General features: G+C 37.2%; 1 protein-coding gene and 1 long non-coding RNA gene across 2 annotated transcripts; one reads left to right on the top strand and one right to left on the bottom strand.

The window, feature by feature from the left end:
- Positions 1-7,343: 7,343 nt before the first annotated feature.
- On the bottom strand, positions 7,344-8,800 carry LOC106320323. Its single transcript, XM_013758681.1, has 4 exons — positions 8,375-8,800; positions 8,102-8,294; positions 7,563-8,020; positions 7,344-7,469 (listed from the first exon to the last, which is right to left on the bottom strand). The coding sequence occupies exons 1-4, from the start codon at positions 8,798-8,800 to the stop codon at positions 7,344-7,346; spliced, it is 1,203 nt and encodes a 400-aa protein (XP_013614135.1).
- A 4,506-nt stretch (positions 8,801-13,306) lies between these two features.
- Positions 13,307-14,134, top strand: LOC106320327. The gene is made up of 3 exons (XR_001265768.1): positions 13,307-13,500; positions 13,599-13,649; positions 13,727-14,134. It is a non-coding gene; the product is annotated as an uncharacterized LOC106320327 (long non-coding RNA).
- The last annotated feature ends 4,029 nt before the right edge of the window (positions 14,135-18,163 follow it).

Raw genomic sequence — 18,163 nt, 5'->3', positions numbered from 1 at the left:
CTTTTTTTTTTTTTTTTACAGCAAACATTCATAGACTCATGTAAACTCTGTAAACCAATGTGGTAACTCTGCATCCATGTGTACGACGAAAGACGATTGTTTCCTAACACTGCGTGTCAAGCGATCCGCCTTTATGTTTTCCGTCCTAGATACATGAACGATATCTGAGTTGGGGAAGCTTCTTCGTAGAAGCTTAATATCTTCGAGGCAGCTTTCGTATGTTGGCCATTCCTCTGGTTCTGAAACCATCTTCATCAGCTGAAAACAATCCGTTGCAAACGTTACTCGAAACTGTCTTAAATTCTTCATGCATTCCATTGCCCAAAGAAGATTAACTAAGATCTTTTTTTTTAATCAAAGAGGATTAACTAAGACTAACTTGTAATTTTTGAATTAAAAGCAATCAATGGTCAAAAATTAATCAATCCAATTTCTTTTAATAATTGTTTTAGAGATTATAATTTATTGTTTAACTAACTTTAATAATTGTTTAATAAGTGTATTCTAATTATTGATTATATTTATTTTGTATTTAAAATTTAGAGTTTAAAAGTATGAGTTTAGAGTATATGTAATATGATTTAGGGTATAGGGTTAGAGTATTAGATTTGAGATTTGAAATTAAAATTAAAAATTTTCAACTAATAAAAAATTAGAATTTTAAAAATTTTAGTTAGAGTTTAGGGGATGTGATTAATTTGAGGTACGATATATATAAGTAAGTGTATAGTTTAGAGTTTGAGGTTTAGATTTAATATTTGAAATTAAATTTTTAAAACGTTAAAACTCGAATATATTTAAACTTAAGATTTAAGATTAAAATAAGAAAATATCTGAGTTTTAGGGTTGATTTTTAAGTTTAGGGTATAAGATTTAGGTTTTAGGATTTTAAGGTTTAGGGTTTAGGGAATGAGAGGGAAGATGAAAAAACGAAAATAAGAGGAAAAATGAAAAAATTAGACACCTTGTTTTTTCACTAAGTATCTGGCGGGAAAAATGAATTATTTTTTTGCGTCAATGTATGATAGCGCTTAATTTTGGATCTGCAATGATAAGGTGCCTATACTTAAGAAATTAACGCGGCTAAATTTTTTTATTTTCCCGCGATAACAATTATAGCGTTTTAAATTGACAAACACTATAAAAAAAATAAATGTTGGTATATAATAGCAGAATTGTGAAAAACGCTATAATTTGATGCTAATACCCACATTTCCGGTAGTGGTACAAATAGTATATACTATATTTATTATAAATGTAAACGATGTGAATATGATATTTGCATTTCCCATATGATCCTCGGGTTATTGATATAGTAGACCTTGTATTGTTTTCTTTCTTTGACAATATGGAAGAGTTTGGTTTGCCAGAGCGCTTGTTTCAGATAGGGTATGAACCAACTGGGCAGAAGAGAATAAACAACTACTTCAATTTGCGTTGGATAGAGGTGGTAAAAGCAGCACTGTCAGATGCGCAACAGGAGCAGTTGGCGGAATCACAGTTTAGACAGCTAATACTAATGGGGGCGCATACATTTTCTGTAATGTTTGCCCACCAGATGTTGTCCCGTGAGTTGGTTACACGGAAGCTATATGAGTTGTGGTGGTTATTTGCAGGGAAGCCAATACGTTATGGTATCTGGGACTTCGCTTTAGTTACAGGTCTCAATTGTGGGACACCTCCAACGACGTCTCTTCACTGTCAGCGTCTCGGAAAGGGGGAAAAAAAGGGAAAGGGAAGGCAAAGCAAGTAGGGGGTGATGGGTCTGTGTGGTAGTCCTTGTTTGGCCGTGAGGAGACGATAACCCCGAAATGGATAATCTGCAGATTGGGCCAAAAAGACAAATACAGAGATGAGGACACGAGAATGCGTTTAGCTCTCCTCCTCATTGTAGAAGGTATTCTCTACCCAACAAGTGGTTCAACACAGCTAAGACCCGAAGTTGTAGAGATGGTTGGCGATATGGGTTCGTTTATGGAATACCCCTAGGGAAGGGAGTCATTTCTATTAACTGTTGCAAGCGGAAAGATTAGGGCCGCGGGACAATTGGCGCAAGACACACTTGCGAAACAAAGGTTTGCGCATGCTATGGTTCTCGTCACAGTGTGCAGTTGTCCCCAAATTATTGCAGATCCACGTTTAGGGAAAGATCTTGTGAATGCCGAAGTTCCCATAGAAGACGTTGTTGATGGTGTGTGTAGTCGGTCAGTGAAAATAAATATAGTAACTGTCCAGAATCTAGAGCTTATTGGACAGGTAACTTGCGCCATGTAATGAACTATTTCCAGTTTTACTTGATATGGTGCAACAATCTGAACAGTTTTCCTTTTTTGTGTTGTACTGCAGGCATCAGTGCGTTCCATACTCTGCAAAGGGTCAGAGATCCCGCCGTTTGTAGATGAGGTTGATGATCTGCAAGTAAATCACATGGTATCGTTGATTCGCGATGGTTTCCCGTTTGAAAGCAATACATGGCGTGGAGGTGTGAAGGCTGCAGATGCAAAGCACTCCAAGGGTTTAGGCGGTTTGGGAGGTGGTACCTTAGACGGCATTTTTTCGTCTCCTGGGACTGCAGATGGAGACGGTGGTCAACCCTGTAAGACAGCGTCGCATGCAGGGATGGGTGGTCATGGGGGACAGTTGGATGTTCCAACACTCGTTCGGTTGGTGGCAAAGGAAATACATGCACGCGTTGCGCCCATGTTAGGAAACTTAAATTCCGAATTTTGCGGGGAAATTCAGTCCCTCAAGGACGTAGTTTTAGTGTCTCATAGTTCTAGGGAACGAGAATCGGAATTCACAGGAGATAAGGATGCTACACGGGGGGTTGGTGGGCGTAGTGGTCCACATGCACCAGTTAGAACTTCCGAAGGTAGTGTGTTATTTTTATAATTGTTAACACTGCTTTATACACGTGCATAAACCCAATTTTGCCATCGTTGTAATAGCTGCTGGGGCCGCAACCACTGGAATGGAAACAAATACCGGACATGAGATCCAACAGAGTGGATCCGGCCCGTCAGCAGCGATCGTTGACAATAGTCCGTTCCATGGTGAGGATCTTGGAGAAAACAATGGTCCCTCTATCTCGCTTAGTGATGCCCTTGATACTTCTGTTCCAGAGCAAACTGTAAGTTTAGGGTGTACTATATTGTCAATATGGTATGGAATAGTTTTAGCTGACCCAAATGTCACGTTTCAGCAAGCCAAGTCTGGTAACGGAGAAACAGAGGATGTTGTCGGAGAACAGAACAAACGTCACGAACCTGGTGGACCAGTAGATGGTACACCGTCTGAACTTCTAACCCTAGCAACTGTCATTGATGAGGCAGTAACTGATGTTCGTACCGACGCCATAACTGTAAGTTTGAATGGTTTAGAATGTATGTTCCATTATTGTGGTGTCACGTCTGGTTGTTGTTCCATAACATCTGTAGTAAGGTGGGATATCAAATTGGGCCCTCATACGATTCTATAATTTGAATGGAATAGTTGTCTGCCTAACATTGCCACCCCAAAAAAGTGTGATTTTAAGCTTTGTTTTCCAACTAAATGTGGTATATATATTTTCAGTCTAGTTCGTCTCCCACCGGCGCAGAAGCGGATATTGGGGGCCATATTTCAGCTAAACTTTCATCAACTATCGCCCCACCTCCTACGGTTTCCGAGCAACCTACACAGGTGGTTGGTTCTACTGACGATAAGATGAGTCTTACACATGGTGGTACAAAGGCATCAGATGTAAGTTTGACGGAAATTTATACGCCGTTGTTCAATTTGACCACATGCTTCCCTTCCCAATACGGGACTGAGTAGAATTATTCCACCTACAGGCCATGACTAATGTTGTGTATTCTGCAGGTGGCAATAAAAAAATGTCATTCGTTGTATTATTGAAACGGCGGGTGAGAAAGGTATTCCAAGTGCTGGAGCAATGGGCGTGGGAACAGGTGCTTCGGAATCCGAAGACGTAAGTGTATCCATACTATAACTTTAGCTCCTACGCATGGAATAGTATATATTCAGTTAACGGTTCACATTTTTGCAGCCTTCTCCTCTACTACGTCCCCCAGTAGAACCCATAATAGGAAGCGAACACCCCATTCCCAACACCTCTATCGAAGCGTCGACTGATATGGAAACAATAGTATCATGTGAGCGCCGTACAGACCCACCTATCTTAGTACCAGTTGAGACGCGTGCTAGCAAAAGGCGTAGAAACCCATACATCAAGTTTAAACCGCCAGAACCTGTTTTGAAGAAACAGAAGGAAAAAAAAACGTGGTCCTCGTGATGGCGGGGAGAAGTCAGACTTGGCAACAATTCCGGATGCCCCACCCGCATTTACCACATTACCAACCAAACCAACAGGTGCTTTTGAGATCACAAAAAAATGGGTCCATTTGTTGGTGGGTTTTCCCCTGTGTGCGCGTGAAAGCATTCCGTCTCCTAGGGTTTAGCACCATAATGCATACGCAAAGGTAAACTACATTTCTCGACCGCGTACAATGCTACCCATACAAATAGTGATACTCTTTAATTTGTAGGGAGTACAATTTAGGCGAAGGTGTTGTTGTTGACAATAAGGTTTTCCAGTCATTCTTTGAATCTGCTCAGCCGCAACCTACAAAGGTAAGAGAAGATCATAATTAATTTTAATTCATGGATATTCCATGCTGATGGTATATTTTCCGCAGGCTGCTGACATGGTGGTAACATTTATTCGAAGCCGCCTCCGGGGATAGGGTATTACAGCTTATGATTTTCTGCCTGCATCTTTCTTGGAAGCCCTCCGTGGGGGGTACCACCAATTCTGTCGGGTTCAAGACGTCGGTAAATTCAGCCTCTCAAGTGATTTCGCCAATCCCGGGATGCCAAATATGAGATGGGATGCAACAGTCGAAGCATTATATTTACCATTTCAAGTGGACGGAAGGAACTGGATTGGGGTTGTCATTGATATACCCCATTGGTGCATCCATGTTGTTGACTGCAACCCAGTGTGTCTGAACGATGAAAAGTTGGAATCCCTACTACAGCCGATTGTGGTCCTCCTCCCATTACTAATTCGACGCAACGGAGGCAAAGCGTTGAACGATGCAGCAATGGAAAACCCTATGCCCATAACGCGTCTTGACATCCCTTTTTTGTGTGAACAAACAGGTAACACTGTTCCATGCTATTATTTAATCTATATAGAAAAGTTTGTCGGTTATTTAACATTGTTTGTGTTTTCCGAACGCCTGTGTTGACTACCGCAGGATTACCATGTGTTGCAACACTTGTACTTATGGAACTGTATGCCTCCCAGAACCTTGCGGATGCGGATAATATAACGGAAGATGATCTAGCAATTGCTGCAATGACGTATGCAGTAGAAACTTTCTCCACATTCAATCCTGACCATCTACAGGAATTCCAGGACGCCTAATCTCCCTATCTTTTAACTGTCTACCAATTTCGCTCTTCTACGTACTTTTTTTTAAGACACTGTTAAGTTTGTATGGCCCGCATTATTATGTCCTTGTTATCAGCCCTTATCGAAACCCATGACGCTTGTTACTTCCTTTACTACATGATGACTTATGTTGCTTCGGTTTCTATATATTGTTCTCGCTTTTTATGCAACGTGGGTGGGTTAGATAAACATGTTTCAGGTTATATAAGTCAATGTTGCATATGTCGTCCAACTAATTAGATGTTAACCATTGTAATGTGTATTTTGCAAATTGTAGTATACAATAGGCTTCTTCACATTGCTGCTTTGTTTCCCAATATACGGCTAACTTAATCAATTAGGTCGGTTTTCAAGTTTTCCATTCCTTAGTTCATATGGTATAGTATTTTCATGTCCTTCCAATTTTCTTAACCTGATGGTTTGATTTAGATAAACTTACATATTAGGTGGAATAAATTGACGCAGCAGAGGAACTAAGCAGCAGGGATTTTCATTTATAGTACACAACAGAGAATTTTTACAATCAGTGCACCTATATAAAGACACATAACAAGCCAGCCAAGTAAACGAAATAGCTAAAATAATAGTCAATACTGCTAAGTGTGCAGAATACAACAATATTTTCGCATCTGGAAAATACCAATGTCGACTCCGTACCATCACACCATGTTACTACAAGCTCGGAGTTAATTGCGTTTATAAGGACTCATTCCCCTATTATATAGATAGAGAATCCGACCAAGCTCGGCTTTCTTATTACCATGCCATACTATAATAGGTGTAGTATAGTTTATGTAACTACTATAAGACAGTACGGAACCGTGTGGTTACGGTTCTCTTATTACACAAAAGAGAAGGTTTACATTCGGCGCACCTATGTACAGACACATAACAAGCCAGCCAAGTAAAGGAAATAGCTAAAATAATAATCAATATTGCTAAGTGTGCAGAATACAACAGTATTTTGGCGTCTAGAAAATACAAATGTCGATTCCGTACCAGCACACCATGTTCCTACAAGGTCGGCGTTAATTGCGTTTATAAGGACTCATTCCCCTATTATATAGATAGAGAATCCGACCAACCTAGGCTTTCTTATTACCATGTCATACTATAATAGTTGTAGTATAGTATATGTAACTACTATAAGACAACGGAACCGTATGGTTACGGTTTTTGAAACACTCTCTTTGACTTTCCTACACTCGGGTGTATGGTTTTAATTTCTACTTCGTTCAACACAAGAGGCAGAATATACTTGTGAAAATCTCCTCCCCTTAACCTGGTTTGTGCTCCCCCTACTCAATGGTTGAATAACTCTTCTCCCAGTGGACAACTAAATATAAGGTACGCATGTTTCAGGTTATATAAATCAATCGAGATGTTGTATATGTCGTCCCACTAATTACATGTTAACCATGTGATGTTTGTTTGGCAAATTACAGTATACAATAGTCTTCTTGACATTGTCGCTTTCTTTATGAATATACACCTGACTTAATCAATTAGGTCGGTTTCTAAAGTTTTCTATACCTTAGTTCATATGGTATAGTATTTTCCTTTCCTTCCAATTATGTTAACCTGATGGTTTCGTTTAGATAAACTTTCTTATTGGGTGGAATAAATTGACGAAGCAGAGGAACTAAGAAGCGGGGATTTTCATTTATATTACACAAAAGAGAAGGTTTACATTCGGTGCACCTATGTACAGACACATAACAAGCCAGCCAACTAAAGGAAATAGCTAAAATAATATTGTCTGCTGCTAAGTGTGCAGAATACAATAATATTTTGGCGTTTGGAAAATACCAATGTCGACTCCGTACCACCACACCATGTTACTACATGGTTGGAAACTTTATTCCACCGGGTCACAAAAACATGCTCATAACCCATCCTTCTTTAACCCCGCTTTCTTCCTTACATACTTATTTTGGACGACGACATGAGGCCTTGTTGTGGCCTTCTCCCCTACAGCGAGTACATTTCCGGCATGCTTCTGACTGTAACGCTGCAAAGACACCAAGTGTTACTCGTGTTTGGTATCAATATACTATGTGTTCCCGATAGTATAGTATAAATAGTTATTAATGAACTTCAGTACCTTATCTTCTCCAGTTGACAATATTTTCTGTTTGCGTGGTCTGCTTGGTGGACGTTTAACAGCTGGCGGCGTAAGAGCACCAGCAAATGTGCCTCCAATTTCAGTTTCCTTGCATGTGCATGTACCGTCATGGACGTTTACCATGTTAAACTGTCCAGACTGTGCCTGAATTTGGAATTTGACTTCACTTATTCCGGTTACAGCAAACCCAGTCGAACTGTCGAAGTTGTCTTCCTCTATCCGCCTAACATTTGGCGTTAGAGTCCCCTTATGTTCCATAGATTTAGCGCGTCGTACGGCAAACCAACACATAAGTGTTGTTCGTATGTACTCACACATCGAGATTAGGGGGAACTCCCTCGCTTCAGTCAAGACAGCATTCCAAGATTCCGCTATGTTTGAATCCATTATATTGAACCTATCGCCTTGGAAATGTGCCCTTGTCCAATGCTCGAAGCCTGTTGGGGAATTTATATTATACTTCGTACTATACTAAAAACTGAATCGTATAGCTTAGTATAATATTCTAGAATTGTTACCTATGTCAACTAAATAGCCTGCACATCCAGGGCTTACACGTTGTATATCCAGGAACTTCTTATTGAACTCTGAAACAATGTACGCTCGTGATGCTGCACCCATTAATGAAGCCAGCCGTTTGGATTTGAATCTGGACTTTATGTTCCTCCATAGGTGGATAGTGCATGCGGCGTGCTGAGCATGTGGATAAACCTGCAGTTAACATACAGTTGAAATGGAATGTTAGACTATATTTCAGTAAAATAGTCTGGATTCAGAAAACATTCACCAACCTTTCCAATGGGATTGTAAATGCTTCCATGTCTGTCGGAGACAAAGACAAGATGATGAGCATCCTCGACAAATGTTTTCAGCTGAGATAGGAACCACTCCCAAGCGTCTTCGTTCTCACTGTCAACTATACCGAAGGCTAGCGGAAATATTTGGAAATTGCCATCTTGGCAACACGCGGAGAGCAAGCATCCTCCATACCTTCCTTTCAACCTGGTCCCATCTATGACTACAACTTTCCGCATGTACCGGTAACCTTTGATCGATGCCCCAAATGCAATGAAAGCATACTTAGACATCATGCTCCCATCACTATTTTCTTCCTTGTGTAGACAGCAGATTGATCCAGGATTAGTTGTTTGAAGGAGGCCTGAATAGGCAGGCATTAGTGCGTAACTTCCAGCCATTGACCCTAACGCCAATTCCATTCTGACTTCTCGGCCCCTCCAAGATTTCCAATAAGAGACATTGACATGGAAGTCGTCGAGTAGGATCTTTCGAATTGTTGACGGCATGGGTCCGCGCTTGATAGCAATGAAGCGATTGTATTAGCTCCCCTATCACTTGGGTGGTTGCCAATTTGTGGTAGTTCCTTCGTGCATCAAGGGTACAACAGTGAGTAAGCGTCGCTTGGCGTATCTGGAAATTGCATGTCCCATCAACCAGTGCCGCCTAGACTCTCCATGGACAGTTCGTTGCAACACAAACTAGAACCATGAAGTTTGGTGTTAACCTCTTAGTCTTGAAATGAAACTTTCAATTTATTGCATGAATTGCAATTTTTATCTTGCAATCGCTTTTAGACTTGAACACCTGCCCCACAAACAGATTGTCTCCTTGATATGAAACAGCCTCCAAGGCGGACTCTAGTCCTGCAATACAGCCAGTTGTGCGGCATGTTAATTATGTAATGTAACTATGACTATACTATAATATATAGTAGTATAGTTTATGCGATTAAGCACCATCATTCTCTACGCTCTCTATAACCGGAGGTGCATCGCGTCCAAATAGAACATTCTGGGACGTTTCGTCATCTAGAATCTGATGGAGTGCATCTTGGAACCTTGTCCAGTGGGTTAATCCACTCGAACCTTCACCTCCAACTGCTTGTGTTGCGGGTTCCGGTTGGTGGAAGGTTTCATCTGGTCCTTGTGTTGGCACCAATTCCATTTCCGCTTCCGAAGCCGTTCTGCTTGTTGGAAACAATCGACGTTTCACTGGTCTATTAGGTTCCCCTTCTCCTGTGGTATGTTCTATCCTTCTTAAGCTGTTACGGACACCAAAGTCATATGGCTCATATGCCGGCGCTACCTCTAGTGCCAATTCCTTTCCCTTTCCACGAGTTTCAGAGCTATTTTCTGGACTTCGAAGCCGAATGATAGGTTGGTTCTCTTGGATTTCTATACCATTGCGCCTGTATGGTATGGTATCCTGCTCTGTCACCCGAAAGCTTCCTCCGGCTGTATTCTTTTGTGGGGGACATGTCAAGGGGGTCTCCGAAAGCGCAAACTCTAGCCACTCCTCCTCAGTTGTCGCGTCTGTAGTTTCGGTATCACCATCATCTTTATCCAGTAAGGTTTGATCGGTCACATTTGAAAAATGTGGTTTGCCTTGTGCAGTAGTAACCCCATCGATACACTGGGAGATGGTTACAAAGAGGTTCACCTCTTCAATTTTTCGCCTCTTCTGAACAAAGACCTCCAGCTCATGGTCGTCTGAAATGAACTGTGGTGTTGATCCATCCCCATCGTCAATAAGCATCCATGTTGGATATTGATAGGAGAGTTTAAGTGTGACGTTGGCTGAGTCAATGGCTAGGCAATCCTTGACGAGGTGAACAAGTTCTTCATACCCGAGGCCTGATTTAACGGTTATGAATTTTGTTCCCTCTTCGGTTTGCGTATCGAACAGCCAGGGACCTTCACCCTCCCTAACCCAAGTGCCAGTCATTATCATCACTGTGTCCTGTTCAACCATCTGTACACATATGACGGAAAAGGTTCCCATTAGTCTTATAAATGTTTGGTTATGGTACACTCTGCAATATATGTCGTTCCTCAGAACACGTTTATGTTAGCCCTCCTATGTTACAAAATTTTAATTCTTCTTTTTTCGTACCATCTAGTTAGTATGTGCAACTCATGACTTTTATATTATTTTAGATCCACTAACTTCATCCTCTTACGCACGATCTTTAGGTATAACAAAGAGAAGAAAATACTTTCTTAGTTTTCAATTTTCCATATCTGTTCTACAATATAATATAGAAAAATACTTGTTGCAGACTAAACCGTGGCCATATTAGGGTCGGTCCTGGGTCAAGCCCAATGAAACATTCGCCTTAGGCCTCTAAAATTTTTATATGTAAATAGATCCTCAGTTTATGAAAAAAAAATTTTTAGGTACCCAAATTTTTGAAGTCTTTACTAAATGGTTTTGGGCCTCAAAACTCTCGGGGCCGGCCCTGACCATATATAGACTAAATGGTTCCCAACTTTCAGTCCGTATGAATATTCTATTGCGATGTTGCCATAAAGAAGCTTTAATGCGGAGAAAGATACCTCGGAGTCTCCAGGTTGTGCTTTTACTTCGCTTCTGTCGTCTTCTTCAGACATTCTTCTGATTTGTCATTTCTATGTTAAGCTAAAACACAATAGATAGTATGTTTTTAATAGGATGCCATTAAATGAAAGAAACGTAATCACTGGGCGGGAATCTGAGTTTTTGAAATTATAATTGGTTTGTGTTACGTTAAAGATATGACAGCCTTAGTCTATGCTATAGGTTTAGTATAAAAGGAATATGGCACATGTCTTTATCTTTGTTCACGTTTTCTAACGCTTCACGCGCGTCCAGGGAGCGAAAGGGAAAAATGGTGGCGTAATTGTCCCATCTGTTGGCCTTTACTGTGTGATGGCTATATCCTTAATAAAAAAGCTTCATATGAATATTAAGCAAAATGCCTCAATTTAGAACAAGAAGACAAAGAAAACGTTAGTCAAAAAAAAAAAAAAGACAAAGAAAACAGATCATAACGACGGAATATACTAATTGAATGAAAGCGATCACAATAATATTCTACGAGGAACCTATAGGTGAATATAAGTGAACCTATAGGTTCATCAACTAATAGGATTTCATTATTTCAAATTCGATATCATTTAAAAAAAGAAATAAAATATTGTCAAATTATATTATATTTTTAAAATTAAAAGGTAAAAAGAAATAAAAAAATAGTAGTAATTAAAAGATATATATTTTTAATGTCGTCAGCAAAACACTAAACCCTAAAGCCTAAACCCTAAACCCGAAATCCTTGGATAAACTCTAAACTCTTGGATAAATCCTAAACTCTAAATCAAAATCACTAAACACTAAAACACTCAAAGGTTTAGGGTTTAAGATCTAGGGTTTAGAGTTTAGAGTTTAGTGTTTTTTATTTAGAGTTTATGATTTATCCAAGGGTTTAGGGTTTATCCAAGGGTTTAGGGTTGAGGATTTAGAATTTAGGGATTAGGATTTAGAGGTTTAGTGTTTTGCTGGCGATGTTAAAAATATATTTTTTTAATTCTTTTTTTTGTAACTACTATTTTTTTTTACTTTTTTTAAAAAACATATATAATCTAACTTGACAATATTTTGTTTCATTTTTTAAAAGATATCGAATTTAAAATAATGAAATCCTATTGATTGGTGAACCCAGAAGGTTCAAGAGTAACTATTCTACGAGATCATATCAACAGATGGTGAGCTGTTAACTTTACAAAATATATTATAGCAAAACAATAACTGACAAAAAAGCAAAACAATAATTAGTATAATGTCGTTTCAAATATTGCAATAATATGTTTGTCTACTATTGGACGTGAATAACGTGTTTCCCAAATTATCCAGCTGCTCCCAGCCTCCCACCCTATGCATCACTATGAATAAATTCGACCGTCTGAAAATAGTAATTATTAAAATAATTGTTTTAACTATTTATATTATTAATACGAATTTATGGTGGATGACTACCAAAACTTATTTGATTAGGTGTATACCCATTGTCACTGTGTATTTTTTATAAGACTAGGAGCAATGAGGTTGTTGAATGAAATATTCAACTGTTTAATCCTCACAATGAGGCTGTTGAATTCTAATAAAATCCAACGTGGATTAATACATGTTGAAAAGTTTCAACTAGTTGAATACCAAATGAGTGGGTCCTGTAGAGACAGGTGTTGAAATGTGAAAGGAGAAATTGATGAGGAAGTGAATTCATACGCTAAATGCATAGTGAGTGGGCCCCCAAAAAACAATTTGATTGGTTGTCAAAAACTTTAGAAATTTTATTTCTTTCAAATTATTGAAACTCAATTATTTTAAAGTAAACATTTTTAAAAAAAATTAAAATTTATATCAGTATTTACGATTTTTTATGATCTATAAATAGATATTAATCTCATTTCATTTGGATACAAAAAAGTTTTTTTTATCAATTTTCATTATGATTTCTTTTATTTTTTTAAAAAATAGTTAAATATAACTAAAAATTATTAAAAATATTTCATTTTAACTATTTAAGTTAATTACAATATAAACTATAATTAATATATAGTTATTAATTTATAAAAGATAAAAATATGAATTAAAATAGTGGGGTAGGATGTTGACTTTTATTAAACAAAACTATTGTAGATGTAAAAAATGAGGTGGATGTTGAATGATTAGGTGGATGAAAAATAAGATGATGTGTAGTGTTAAAAAAAGAAAATTAGGGTGTTGAATTTAGTAACCATTGTAGATAGTCTAATGGCCAGATTGTCCTTATTGTATTTTACAGACAATAACCGACAAAACCCCTTACCTCTTTAACCATCTCTTTCTCCTTTTCTTTTCTCGTTCAGTTTCTCTTTTTATTATTATTATTTTTTTTGTTGAAACTTTTTTTTCTCTTCTTTCTGATAAACTGTAACTTTCTAAAAAAAAAAAACCTTCCTCATATCTGTTTCCAGATTCTACTCTTTTTTTTTCTCTGTTCTGTTTCCAGAGCAACACGAGAAAAACAAAATTTGATCTTTTGGTGGTTTGATTTTTTTCAGAAGAATCAGAACAATGATTTTGTTGTGAGCTATCTCTATAGGTAATGGGGTTTTACTCTCATTTCCTTTTAAAAGGATAATTATGTTGTGATTTCTTTGTTTCTCTCTCTCTGTTTTGAACTGATTTTGTTTGTTTTAGGATTGGAGGAGGCAAGGCGTACTTCCATGGAGATGGAAGATATATGTAATGGTCATCTCTCTCTCTCTCTCTCTCTCTCTCTCTCTCTCTCTTTTCTTTTTAATCTGATTTTTTGTTCTTGGTAACAGCGGTTGTCGTGTGCAAGAGGAGATGTCTCGAGCTCGCATCCGTCTCGACCCGTCATCACCGGTCTCGAGCTTGCCCCAGTCACCACCGGTCTCGAGCTTTGCCCCCGTCACCGTCGGTCTCAAGCTTGCCCCTGTCACCACCGGTCTCGAACTCGTCCGGTGCTGGGGATGGAGACAGAACAGAGAAAGACATCGAGAAGAGAGGCAAAGGAGGAAGGAGGAAGCGGCAGCAAATAGATTAGGTTTAGGGTTAATTAGGTTTAGGTTAATTATGTTTTGGTTAATTAGATTTGGGTTTAATGTTTTTAATTAGGTTTCTTCGTTATTTGAAGTACTCCAAAATTACCGAGTTTGTTTACAGATATCCAACATTTCTGATCTCGCATAACAAAATGATGTTCTTGGCTATTACAAATTTTAGCCGGATTATTTTTGTAATATCTGGATAAAAGCTAGCACATATTGCTTCGTCTTTATAATAACTTAATTCAAACCTATGATGTATTATCTGGTTGTAATGTACATTCATATTATAGATACAAAAAAATATTTTCTCGTTATAATCATTATAATCAGGATTATCTATGTGTTATTTGTTTACAATGCGCATTCATATAAATTTATTGCAATACCAAAAGACCAATCCAAAATGTATATATGACTTATTCAAATAGTAATAGCCAACGATTTAGGGTTAGGATTAAGAGTTTAGTGTTTTTAAAATTTAGTGTTTAGTGTTTTGATTTAAGGTTTAGTATTTATCCAAAGATTTATGGTTTACCCAAGGGTTTAGCGTTTAACCTACGACTTAGGATTTATGGTTTAGGGTTTAATGTTTTTCTAACGGCGTTAAAATATTAAAAAAAAATTTGCAACTAGTAATTTTTTTTTAAAAAAAACATGATATAAATTGACAATATTTTGTTTGTTTTTTTAGAGAGGAATTCCCAAAAATAGCACTTTTAAGATACCATTTTTCACTTCTAACTTAATCAATTTTGCCATTAAAATTTTAATTGACAAAGTACCTTTATACCCCTAACTGATTACAACTACCTCTTCTATCCTACATCTCATGATAATTTTAAATCTCATCATATCAGATTCAAATCGAGGTCCTCAAATCGGCGTTGACGAATTCCGGCGGCGACGAGTTCTCCGGCGAGATCGGACGACGGTGCAGAGTTGTCCGGCGAGATCTGACGAAACTATAACGAGATCTGACGAAGTTACGGCGAGATCCAACGACAACGAGGAGTCAAAACGTACAAGTTGACGAAAGCTTAAAAGGTACCGGATAATTGATGGTGATCGTCGTCTTTTTGTTTAGTTTTAGCATGATTTCTCAAAAATCAGTTTTTGCGAAGAGAGACGAAGATTTTGACATGAATTTTTTAAATCTCAAGTTTAGAAAACCTTATAGTAGTACTTGCAAAAAATAATAATTTAAAAGAATGTTTTTAAAATAATTTTTAATGTCGTCAGAAATATTCTAAACCTTAAATCCTAAACACTAAACTATAAACCCATGGATAAACCATAGATTAAGGGTTTAGTTTTTTCAAGATTTAGTGTTTATGATTTAGGGTTTAAGATTTATCCAAGGGTTTATGGTTTACCCAAGGTTTATGGTTTACCCAAGAGTTTAGGGTTTAGTATTCAGGATTTAGGGTTTAGTGTTTTTCTGACGGCGTTATTGTACCCAAATTTATTAAAAAAATTAAACACTTTTCCAATTGCCCGATTTAGACTTGTTTTCTCAAGTACGTCGTCATGATATAATATTCAGAAATTAAATATCATATCCATCTCAACATATTTTTATATGAAAAATCTATTTATTGCTGGTTTCATTGAGTTTTTCTTGCGTTCACCCCTAAGCTAAACCGATAGGTTTACCAACCAATAGTATTTTGTTATTTTATATTTAATATCTTTTAAAAACGAAACAAAATAATAAAATTTGCCAAGTTAAATTATGTTTTTTAATAAAAAGTAAAAATAAACCCTATAGCGTCTAGGTTTAGGGTTTTGGTTAGGGTTTATGGTTTGGGTTTAGGGTCTAGGATTTGGGTTTAGGGTATATGGTTTGAGTTTAGAGTTTACGGTTTGGGTTTTTGGTTTAGGATTTGGATTTAAGGTATACGATTTGGGTTTAGGGTCCAGGATTTGGGTTTAGGATCTAGAGTTTGGGTTTAGGATTTAGGGTCTAGTGTTTAAGATTTAAGATTTAAGATTTACTCATACATATTCAGATTTATTCTTTATCTGAAATATTATTTTCGACCGGATTTAGTTTGTAAAAGCTGGTTTATAGTTTACCCAAAGGTTTAGGGTTTAGTGTTTTGCCTACGGCGTTATTGTATGCATATTACTTTTTAATATCCGGTTAAGATTTACACATACATATTACCTTTTATATTAACTCAACCTGAATCTATAATACACTGTCCAATTATGTTATGCATTTAAAGTACATATACAATAACCATTTTCTAGCTATCAACACGAAAATTTAGATTATCTATGTATTATTTGATTATAATGGGTATTAATAAATATTATTTTAGCTAGTGTATTTTTACAAGGTCAACTCAAGACTTATTCCATGATTTATTGAAGTATAATTTCTTATTTTTGAATCATTATATTCACGAACGACAAAATAAACAAATATATCTAAAAAAATTGTAGAATCGAACAACCCAATTGCTATATATGAAAACAAGTTTTCTATACGTGGTTACAATGAAGTGCCTTTGAAAGTTGATCTCTAGTAGCTTTGGATTTTCACCCATGTTCGGAATCACGCTAGATGTTAGTCGAACGGTCGGTATAGGCCAAGCGAGTTGTAGAAAAATCCTAGATTAATCGCTGCTTATTCAGGATTTAATTTTAATGATTTAGAGTTTACTGTTTAGGATTTAGGGTTTAATGTTTTATTGACGGCGTTAAAAAATATTAAAAGAATATCATCCCCTTTTTTGTATATTGAGCTCATTAGGCCTTAAGGGTTTAGGATTTATCAAAGAATTTAGGGTTTAGGATTAAAGGTTTAGTGTTTTTAAGATTTAGTGTTTATTGTTAACCCTAGGGTTTTAGATTTAGTATTTAGGGTTTAGCTTACAGCGTTAAGAAGGTCAAATTTTTTTGTCAATTAATATCATTTTTTATTATATTATTGAATATCGAGATATTTGTATTAAATTGTTGAATATTCAAATATTTGTTTCTTTATTCAGTTGTTTGTTCCATGAAGATGGCTGAAAAATGTAACTTCTTTCTTCCTCTTCCTAGCATATGAAGCTAGATCTAAGACAAGTTGAATAAAAGACTATGTAAGCAATACAAAAACATCATCAAACAAACCGAAAAATGAATTAGACTCCACCACGAGCGATGATATATGCCTTTGCAAAATGATCTTTAGTAGCTTTGAGTTTTCACTCATGTTCGAAATCGCGCTAGATGTAGTTGGACGGTTGGTATGGGCCTCGCGAGTTGTAGAAAAATCTCAGATTAATTGCCGCTTATTCGGGATTTAATTTTTAATGGTTATTCAATTTTCTGATAAAGTATAGATATGAATACATGACTTCCGTAGAATGAAAAAATATTTGTTACGGGAGGGTGGTTTCTGAACAGTAGCTTAAAGAAACAGTTCGTGAGTTCGACCTATGGGAATGCGTTTTTTGCCTTTTTTTTTTTGTTTTTTCATTAATGGCATAGTTGTAATTTTTATCACCTTCTTCCCCAATATATTTTAGGGTTTTGCAAGAAAATCTCAGAGCCCCCATAACTTCCTCCATGAAAATGGTCGTGCGCCGCCAAATCCTACGCCGTACTCGAGATCCCTTTCGTTGTAGGCCCTCTATTCTTCCTCTTCATCAGTTCTCTCGATTAGAAGTGGACGATCGTTCTCGGATCGTGACATATCTTCCACAGCGTCCTTCATCCACCGAATCACCACCAGCCAACTCTCCCGAACTCGAGCCCAACTCAGTGAGTCGACTCGGCACGACCGAGTTTACTCAAACGGATTATTTTCCCGATCGCTTCCACCGGTCTTTCTTCCTCTTCTTCATCTCCAAGCTGTCTTCGAAGGCGCCAATGATCTCGTGGAGTTTGCTAATCCTACCTAACCCATAACTCTTGTAGCAGCTGAAGCAATCACAGAGATAGAGAGGAGATAACCCAACTATATGGCTAAACGAAGAAGAATCACATAACAATCATTATACCCATTTGAATCCTTAAAGGACTTTCATAAAGCTGCCCATTAAGAACCGCTGTTCAGAATGGATCTGATATATATAAACAGTAGGAACAATATATAAGGACATTTTGTACTTGCACTTTTTTTTAAAAAAAAATTGTCATTTGTTATAAGTAAAGTAAGAAAAGAGTTACAAGAGTTAATTGTTCTACGTCCTTTTG

This window comes from Brassica oleracea, unplaced genomic scaffold, assembly GCF_000695525.1.
Source record: "Brassica oleracea var. oleracea cultivar TO1000 unplaced genomic scaffold, BOL UnpScaffold00884, whole genome shotgun sequence".
NCBI classification, from domain to species: Eukaryota; Viridiplantae; Streptophyta; class Magnoliopsida; order Brassicales; family Brassicaceae; genus Brassica; species Brassica oleracea.
Note: the sequence above shows the minus strand (reverse complement) of the source record. Positions and strands in the feature narration are given on the sequence as shown.